Below are 11,055 nucleotides of genomic sequence, written 5' to 3' on the forward strand. Positions count from 1 at the left end.
AAAGGTCAGGGGTTAAATTCCAAGATGGCGGTTCAAGCAAACAGAGGTAACGATAATTTATCTGTGCAATTTTATTCCGAAGTGTTCTTCTAAATACAAATCTTCTCATTAACCATTACGGAGAGCCGTGTTTCTTTTACAGTGAGTTGTTTGATCGCTTCCCCTGATCTTTAGAATTAGTCGGTCATGTTTAATTCACTAATAATATTACATACCTATGATTGCCATACAAAGTAATGTTTTCAATTTGTTTGTTGTGTTGATAATCATAAAATGCTGAATAGATTTTTTTGTTTAGCTAGAGACGATCTTTCGCCCTACCCTACCCTCCCAACCCCCTTTCAAAGCGATGGACCAACATTGAGTAATGGGGAGATTAACCAAATCAAAGGAAAACAGTCAGATACTATGATAGGTTGTGGTTTCGTCACTCGGTATATTATTATTAACTATTGTAACAGTGTAAGGGTGTGTGTTTGTGTGTGTGGGGGGGGGGGGGTATGAATAGAAGTCTTACCCACTAAAAGTGTTTAATGATATGTATCTTCATATCACCAAAATATATCACACTCTGAACAATAAAGTAATAAAGGGGGGAGTTGCCATGGAGGGGGGAAGTTACATTTGGAGATGCAGCGGTTTCGCTCCATTGCTCTTGGTCCTCCGCTTTCTTTACAAACCCTGTAACAAAATAAAAAATAAAAACGAACAATGTTGAGTCACACAAAGTAAAATATAAAAATGAAATAAAACAGTGTCATAAATAAAAACAAAACTACAATTATTGCAGCTAGGAGGGAGTTGCCTTGGGTTTGCCATGAGGGGACGGAAAATTGCCATCATGAAAATTTACCTTTTGAAATTACAGAATGAAATATCAGAATATTTTTCTTTTAAACATGTACTACATACATGTAGTCTAGAATTCTAAACTGGTAGAGTATTATGTTTTAAAAACTTCATTAAAAATTTACTAATACCAGTCTAGTCATGACGGTTACAAAAGGTGTTAAATTGTGGTGCTTCCCTGTGGTGAACGAAGCGCAAAGGGTACATGTCAGTAGTAATCCATCACAAACTGACAGGTTTTTGACCTTTATATAAACGTTTCTAGGACTGCACTGATATGCAAATGTCCAACCAGGACTCCACCTCCAGTCTGTTTAAACTAAAATCACGTGAAGACACAATGACGTCAGCCTGTTTATATGAACATGGTTGGGGGGACTCGGGAGCACAGATTTTTGTGTTCGAACAACCGTCTGGACTAGACTGGTATTAGTAATGAAGTTTTTAAAACATAATACTCTACCAGTTTAGAATTCTAGACTACATGTACATTGTAAGTACTACATGTACATGTAAGTTAAGATATTTATGTGTAACTCATTTTAATGTCACTGAATTTACAATGTACTTCTGTGTCCTCTTACAGGAAAAACTCAAGAAGTTGTATCCTTTTCTAGCATTTCAACAAGAAGAATTTTGCTGTTTCCATTTTAGGAAAATACTGTTCTACTGATTTTGCCATGGCATGTTGGTTTGATTGTAGTAATGAACACAGGTTTATATGTTTAGTAATCTATGTTCACTAGACTACTGCTAATTTTGTAATCTAGCTACAATGTTTAGTAGTCTATGTTCACTAGACTACTGCTAATTTTGTAATCTAGCTACAATGTTTAGAAGTCTATGTGCTCTGGACTACTGATAATTTGGTAGTCTAGATATGTAATGTTTAGTAGTCTATGTTCACTAGACTACTGCTAATTTTGTAATCTAGCTACAATGTTTAGAAGTCTATGTGCTCTGGACTACTGATAATTTGGTAGTCTAGATATGTAATGTTTAGTAGTCTATGTGTCCTAGACTACTGCTAATTTGATAGTCTAGATACAATGATTAGTAATCTATGTTCACTAGAGACTACTGCTAATTTGGCAGTCTAGATACAATGTTTAGTAGTCTATGTTCACTAGACTACTGCTAATTTGGTAGTCTAGCTATAATGTTTAGTAGTCTATGTTCACTAGACTACTGCTAATTTGGTAATCTAGATATAATGTTTAGTAGTCTATGTTCACTAGACTACTGCTAATTTGGTAATCTAGATATAATGTTTAGTAGTCTATGTTCACTAGACTACTGCTAATTTGATAGTCTAGATACAATGTTTAGTAATCTATGTTCACTAGACTACTGCTAATTTGGTAATCTAGATATAATGTTTAGTAGTCTATGTTCACTAGACTACTGCTAATTTGGTAATCTAGATACAATGTTTAGAAGTCTCTGTGCTCTGGACTACTGCTAATTTGGTAGTCTAGATACAATGTTTGGTAGTCTATGTTCACTAGACTACTGCTAATTTGATAGTCTAGATACAATGTATAGTAGTCTATGTGTCCTGGACTACTGATAATTTGGTAGTCTAGCTACAATGTTTAGTAGGCCATGTGCTCTGGACTACTGATAATTTGGTAGTCTAGATATGTAATGTTTAGTAGTCTATGGGTCTGGACTACTGCTAATTTGGTAGTCTAGATACAATGTTTAGTAGTCTATGTGTCCTGGACTACTGCTAATTTGGTAGTCTAGATATGTAATGTTTAGTAGTCTATGTGTCCTGGACTACTGCTAATTTGGTAGTCTAGATACAATGTTTAGTAATCTATGTGTCCTTGACTACTGCTAATTTGGTAGTCTAGATACAATGTTTAGTAGTCTATGTGACCTGAACTACTGCTAATTTGATAATCTAGATACAATGTTTAGTACTAGTAGTCTATGTGTCTTGGACTACTGCTAATTTGGTAGTCTAGATATGTAATGTTTAGTAGTCTATGTGTCCTAGACTACTGTTAATTTGGTAGTCTAGATATAATGTTTAGTAGTCTATGTGTCCTGGACTACTGCTAATTTGGTAGTCTAGATACAATGTTTAGTAGTCTATGTGTCTTGGACTACTGCTAATTTGATAGTCTAGATACAATGTTTAGTAGTCTGTGTACTGGACTACTGCTAATTTGATAGTCTAGATACAATGTTTAGTAGTCTGTGTACTGGACTACTACTATTTTGGTAATCTAGATACAATGTTTTAGTAGTCTACATGTATGTGTCCTAGACTACTGCTAATTTGGTAGTCTACATGGAGCTACAATGTCTAGTACCGGTTGTCTGTATGCAAAGGACTACTGCTAATTCCGAGCTCTGTAGTCTACATTTATTACATTAAATAATACAATGTTTGTAAGTTTTATCCTTAACTTGTAACTAGTTGTCATCTCTACCATTACAAATCTTGTTCTACTTGAATGGTTGGTATTACGTAGCATTCTGGATTTGTGAAGCATTGCTATTTATCTACAAAGGTAAGTGTACTCTCTCTTATTTATAGGTGCACAACTGTTGTAAGTTTCAACATTCTGAACGTCTTTAAAGGCACACAATCAACTTGATGTTTCTCTGAAATCGCAAGTAATTGTAGGTGATGTAAAATCATGAAATGACTCTCCAGAACCCATAATTTATGAAAATGTCTCTATTTCCTGGAGTGGCATTCCCCTTTGAAAAGTTTTATCTTCTCAGTTCTAGGTTACTGTAAATGGGTAATCGCCACCTGTGCTCTCTTTCAGCCTAAAGAATTTTGCAACATCTTGTCAAAAAGATGCAGTTAAGATATTTGAATAAGTCTTATTTTAATTCATGCATCTTTTCTTTTTAAATAGATATAGTTGTTAATAATGCAATTTCATTTACACCATTTGGTAGAGTTAGTGTAATGATAGCATTTCTCTATGATTTGAATACTGCAGTTATGTGTTTAGATGTTTTAAAGTGAACTGTAGTCTTGTACTAAGACCTTGTATCTTCACTTTGGGGGTTGCTGAATAATGCTGGCAGGTAATGAGTATCTCTGTCCTTTGAGGTAGCGCCCTCAGTGGTAACCTTCGGTTGATTTTAGAGTGAACAGTCTAGCAGCTAAGCTAACTGAAGTGTCTGATTGAAAGACAATGTGTCAATTGTTCCCTCAGTGTACATGTAATGTCATATCTGTTGATGCTCATGCCACAGTTCAGTAGCCATCTGGTCACAAATTAGAAATACAGCTGTACATGTATGTTTGTGTATGGAGGAGGGGGGGGGGGGGGGGTGTCATGTAAGTGTTTATTTGTGTGTTTTTGTTTGTTTATTAAGCTGTGTGAATCAAAGTAAAACTTGCATAGATTTCATACATGTACCTTGTACAATACCATTTTGAGGAATTCAATTGAAAGAAAATTAAAAGAATAACAAGGAACTCAGTAGATTTTATGTACTTACCATCCTTAGCAAACATTACATGTATGTTAGTGTGTTTGTTGTGTGTGTATTTGTGTGTATGTTTATGATATTGATTTTTGCAAATTTATGAGTACATATTAGACTGTCGACAGTCGCTCGCGCCTTTTTTTCCCTACGTTTTATCTAAACTTAAGTCGTTGCGGTGCTCAGATCCGGCGCAATACTACTATAATCGCATACTGATATCGAGGGGCGAGCTCGGGCCTTCAGCCTTCGATATCAGTATGCGATTATAGTAGTGTTGCGGCAGAACGGAGCGTGGCAACGACTTATGTTTAGATAAAACGTAGGAACAAAATGCCCGAGCGACTTTTGACAACTTCTAAGTACACATGTGTGTGTGTCTGTGTCTGTCTGTGTGTGTGTGTGTGTGTGTGTGTGTGTGTGTGTGTGTGTGTGTGTGTGTGTGTGTGTGTGTGTACAGTATGTATGTGTGCCTGTGTGGGTTTGCTGAACAACAATTTCAATCAGATCAATTACACATGTCAAACAAACTTATATGTGAACATTTTTATGTTATATATATATATGTCATCTATAAAATAATTCACATACCTACATGTATGTACTTTGTTCTGTATAATGTCTGTTCTTGTATTAAAGTAGTCATATGGATGAGGATTTGGTATTTAGTTTGAATTTTTAATTTATAAAACAATTTTATAATGGCGTCCTACTGGAAAAAATCAACATATAATAATCACTAATAAAATAATCAGTTTATTTACCCCAAATAAATGTAACAGTGGGTAAATGAGGAGTCAGTAAATAGCTTACAGTTAGTCTGGGCCTGTCACCTCACATATTTATATACAGAAATTCACAGCAAGGTACTCAATATGACTCATAATATATAATGTATTATGTACACACGATTAAAATTACAAATATACTGTTGATCAGTTATACTGCTCCAGTAGATGTTGCTTGAAGAATTGTTTGAAAAGATATAAAGAACATGTGGAACAACATACACCTAGTCTGTGTTTCTAACTAATGGCATTGCAAAAATCTTTTTAAAAATGTGTAAAAAGTTTGTTATTGTACTTATAATAACAAACATTTTACATATACATTAATCTTTACTACTTACTGAGTTACAAACAAGGACTCGGCATATACATTTGTGTGTTGTTTCACATTGATTTTTCAAGTATACAGCCATGATAAAAATTGTTTTCTTGAAATCAACTTATGTCATCACGTATTCCAATTCAACTTAGTTTTATTACGATATCAATGCCTTACTCTGTACTGTACAGGAGACCTTCACTAGCAAACCAAAAAATATACAAAAGAATATACCACAAAATAAACACATGGAACATAAAATACCAACACTGAACTGAACAAAGACAACTGGATGACATAACTAATGTGACGTCATCCACATATCATTAGTTTCTATAAGAACTCATATGACTACACTTTCTTGAAATAAACTTACATCATTACATATTCCAATCAACTTAGTTTTATCACAGTATCACTGCACTGAACAAAGACAACAGGGTGACATTGTAACAAATGTGACATCACCCACATATCATTAGTTTCTATAAGAATTTGTATGACTACAGTTTGTATATTAAAAATAATACAAAATAAATACCCAATCTTCATCCATATGACCACTTTATAGCAGTAAATTCTCTTTAAATATATATATTTTTTCATTGTAATCTGTGTAACTTGTGTCAGTGTATAAAAAAACTCTGGTAATGCATTATATTCCAAGTCTGCTCACTTCAGATTTATGTATTTATGTCATATTTTATAAATGTATGTAACTTTTTTCTTTTTTTTTGCCAACATTTATGAGTTTATTCTGGTTTCTGTCATGTATTTCATATGGTGTTTCTTGCATGTGTGTATCGTTTTATTTTCATGTGTGTATTATTTTATTTTCATGTGTTTATCATGTTTCTTTCATGTGTCTATCATGTGATCACCATCACATTGTCCAGGTGAAACTTTTCCGTATCCGTACTCTAACATTGTCGGTGAAGTATCTCTTTTGTTCCTGATTATACCTGTTGAAAAAATGAGATTGACACTGGGTAAGTACCAATGTTAATCATCAGACAGCTCACTGCACTCTTTTCTCTTCTTCCCCGCATCACCTAATTTTGCGTCCCTCAGGCAACGTTTTACCCTACCCGTCAGCTAACCTAATCTCAGAATGGATTCTGCTAGTTTTTATGGCTGCATTAGAGGCTGTTAGACTATTCATGGGTAAGTTCAGTCCAAAGCTCTAGATGTAAACATCAATGTAAATGTTCGTAATGTCATTATGTTATGTATAAGGTTTTGTTATGTACTGTTTCAGGAAATCTAATAATCTTTCTGTTCCTTTCATTCACTCTTCATTGAGTCAGGAGAATGCTTAGACATGATGCGGTTTTTTTTAATATTTCCAGGAATTACATGTAATTTGTCATCAAATACTACCAATACGAATAAACCACTAACTAAATGTTTGATACTAGAAAATGAGAATTGAACATGTTACAAGATTTGTAATTTGACACTGATGCTACTCTTTTTTATCAAACCTAATAATACCACCCATTTTCTAAATTGAGGGCATCATCTCCATCAAAAAGAACATCTACCAAACTTAACTATTGATTGAAATTTGTGTTAAAATATCGTGAAATTGAACAAATTACGATCATAATCGTAGGTCTATCAACGAATTCATAACAAGTGACCATCATATTAACTTTAAGACAAGCACAGCAGTCTTTTAATTAGTATAAGTGAATATTAATGAGCCTCACATTGTGCACTAGATTTTGCAGGAATCAGCCACACATGTACATGTATGTACATGTACATTATAAGCTTTGTTGAAATTAAACTCAATAACCTAGTACCAGAAAAGAAGACTACAAGTTATAATATAACTGTAACTAGCATTGTAACTTGTACATGTTGTGTCAATATAAAACGTGATTCCTTGCACTACAAAATCACATGTCTGAGCAATCTCTCTGACTATTTAAATGCATGACTTCCTGTGTGTCCGAATAACTTAAATTTAATGTCATAGTTTAAATATAATACACATGTCTCTCATCCACTTGGTAGATATCCCACTATAAACATTGCATGACTAAAATTATAACATCTTAGAATAGATTCTACCCAAGAAATGCATCTTTCCATTTTGGTGAATTTTCCAGTAACTATCTTTTCTTCTTTAGTGCTAAAAACAACTTGATATAAAAGCATGGTTGTCATCTGATTCACACACACCTCTTGGTGTCCCATCCTACAAAAACCTATGGGTCATCGGGTTCACACACACACACACACCTCGGTGTCCCATCCTACAAAAACCTAGCAGTCATCGGGTTCACACATACACACCTTGGTGTCCCATCCGACAAAACCCTACCTGTCATCAGGTTCACACACACACACACACACCTTGGTGTCCCATCCTACGAAAACCAAGCGGTCATCAGGTTCACACCTAAACACCTTGGTGTCCCATCCTACAAAAACCTAGCCGTCATTGGGTTCACACATACACACCTTGGTGTCCCATCCTACAAAAACCTAGCAGTCACCTGATTCACACATACACCTCACAGTCCAATGATACAACAACCTAAACCATAACTAACAATCCTCAAACAGAATTTTGTTTCTGAGCAGAAAGTTACAAACTTACATGATTTATGTAAGATTTAGCGCCTAAGTGAACCCCGACTTCATTCTAAAAATGCAAATGTAACTATGGTGGTCAGAACATTGGATCAGTATGACCCCCCCCCCCCCCACTACATGCACATGTATACAGTGATTGTAACATAACACATCATTATTGTCAACAAACAAAAGGCACTTCAGCCAGACATTTATATCGACCTATGAACTTTAACGTCTGCATTTCTCAATCTTATTTAAGGTGGCACAAGCTGAGATTATAAGCTTTTCACTTATGTGAAAATACTTACAAAAATAAACTTTGATAAAACTATTCTACTATAATGGTTATGCCGATGCATACCTTTTGTGACATTACAATTTGTATTCTGGCATTGTAAGAACTGTCGATTACATTGTATGGAGTTCCTGTAAATTTTTTAATACATATAATAAATTGGAGCATTTTATAAGTTATATCTTGAGACCAGGTTTGAGTTCAGTCAATTGCAAGTGATGGTTAAGTATACATCAGTAAGTAGAATACTGTGAGTACCTTTTAAAATGCAGATAAAAACATCCCAAAAACATATAAACTCAGCTTGTGCCCCTGTAATTTTTGAATATGTTCATATGATGTACCATATATAAAATTCTAATGTTTTGAATTGATAGTAATTTGAGTTTTTACTCACATTTCTTTGCAGGTAAGAAAGGTAATTTGACGGAGAGAGTGGTGTCGCTTCTACTGTCGGTGGTCCTTAGTATTGCTATGATATTCTGTCACATTTATCTGCTGATTTGGCAAACCTATGTACTTAGAGCTGAGATTATTTTGAACTCCATTCAGCTGACATTCCTTGGTCTTGAGTTGATCTTCTCCATCATTGCTATTATCACTTTTGCCAGGTAAGGGACGATAACACAGTGTCACACCAGTTCAATAAACAAACTTTGATCAGTTAGGCCAAAAAACCCCTCTCCCTATATTAACATTCACAAGCGCGACATCAACACGTTTATATATGATACAGTGTGTAAACCATGATGTAAATTGTAGTGGTCACACCACTATGATTGATACAATGTAAACATATAAAAAACCCATTTCTGACTTCATGTCACGTAAACTCCAAGCGTTACAAATATTTCCTTACAGTGCACCCTCTAGTGATCTAATCCCAAAATGCAAGTTAAGCTATATTCTGTAAACTTTGTGCCAAAAATTTCGCCGAAATACATTTAATTTGTAACAATGTCTTGTAAGTTATTGAGTAATAACAATTTCTTGTAAGTTATTAATTAAAACAATTTCTTATTATTTTTACAGAGCTGACACCTACAGTTAGAGTAACAGACAGGATTGAACGACAACTGAATTTTGTATATTGTACAAAAGATATGTATATTTTCTTAGACGATTCAACCAATTTGCATAAATTTTAGTTTTAATACATACTTAACTTTGACCACCTGTATATATCTAGTGCATGATCCGAGGAATATTAGTATTTATTTATGTTTGGATATTGATATACATGTTAATTTAATGGTAGAAAAACTATAAAGGTGAAATGAATGTAAATGAAAGACGTTCTTCATGAGCTCGCATGTGATTATTTTTTTGATAGTTTCCTGGTATTTGTTTGACTTTTAGTTTAAGGGAAATGTGTGTAGGATCTTTCTTTAAAGAAGCCATATGGAAGACAAACGGGTACTCATTATGAGACAACTCTGCTGTGCTTTCCTGCTTGTAAAAACACTGCGGAAGAGCATCGACCAAATGTGCTTTTGAAATTCAATAAATTACAAAAAGCTAAAAATTGTGAATAAACTTTGTTATCATACATACTTTAACAAATATATAAAATATTTTAAGGTTTTGCAATTTATAGAGTTACAAACAAGGATTTAATATAATAATTATGTTATTTCACTTCTATAAAAACACAGTAGAGGTGTTTTTTCATTAAAAATCTAAAATAAATACCCATTTTTTATCCATATTGCCACTTCAAAGCAGCTCACCATGTTCTGGTAGATCATAAATTATAGATAATGTTCGTGTAGAAGATTTGTGACGTTTTAAGGAAGTATGTACCGAGGAGACCAATTTGTTCGGAAAATCAATGTAGCTTGAATCACTTGAGACTACGATAAGACCGTTTATGCCTAATCCTCCTGAAAAAAATTTCATCTTGTTTTTCAGGAAATTGTCAATCTCTTTTCCCATGATATTTGGTGTCATTTTGAATCCTAAAAATAGCTTTGTTTTAATATTTGATGTACTTTTAAAAAATCTGAAAAGCGAATCCTCATTTTTTCTTGATTTTAACTGAGAATAAGTTTAGTTCTCATTAATAAAACAACAGCAAATGTGTTCTGAAGTATTAATTTCGTAAGAACCCGAACGTCAGTTTGCCATGGATAATCTGGGGTCACAAGATGTGTTACAGGGTCATATATAGGATCACAGGAGGAATTATTAATCACAAGAGAAGTCACGACGTCAGATAAAAGGTCATGAAAATTGTCATCTGTACAGTACTAATAAAAAAAGGAAATTGATTCGAATCTCCAATTTTGTAGATAGTTTTCTTCTTTTCCATCATATGTGCAAACATACATACAACATACATGATTGTACATATACACACACATACATACATACATACATACATACATACATACATACATACATACATGCATACAGACAGACATACATGCGCACACACACACACACTGAATCTTCAAATTTATAAAACGTCAAACTGATCATTTCATTAATTTAAAAGAGAACCGTACTTCGTTTTGTATATGTACATAATTGCTTGTTATAAATATACCATTTTTCTAACATCTTTGTAGCTATGTTTTTGTAGACAGACATTTTCATATGTATTTGTTAAGGAGGCCAAAACAGTATTTGAGAAATATTGAAAAATACGTTTGGAATTTGCTCAATTGTCAATCATAATAATGTATATTACTAGTACTCTGATGACTTAAAAATCATCTTATGAATTAAGAGGATAATTATGATTATTGTAT

The 11,055-nt window shown here is 33.7% G+C and overlaps 1 protein-coding gene across 1 annotated transcript; it reads left to right on the top strand.

Moving 5' to 3' along the window:
• Positions 1-24: 24 nt before the first annotated feature.
• On the top strand, positions 25-10,663 carry LOC144453147 (transmembrane protein 216-like). Its single transcript, XM_078144426.1, has 6 exons — positions 25-46; positions 1,436-1,452; positions 3,281-3,374; positions 6,315-6,407; positions 8,712-8,913; positions 9,335-10,663. Exons 1-6 carry the CDS (start codon positions 25-27, stop codon positions 9,351-9,353), a joined length of 447 nt encoding a protein of 148 aa, XP_078000552.1. The 3' UTR covers positions 9,354-10,663.
• The last annotated feature ends 392 nt before the right edge of the window (positions 10,664-11,055 follow it).

Source organism: Glandiceps talaboti, chromosome 23 (genome assembly GCF_964340395.1).
Source record: "Glandiceps talaboti chromosome 23, keGlaTala1.1, whole genome shotgun sequence".
Taxonomy (NCBI): domain Eukaryota; kingdom Metazoa; phylum Hemichordata; class Enteropneusta; family Spengelidae; genus Glandiceps; species Glandiceps talaboti.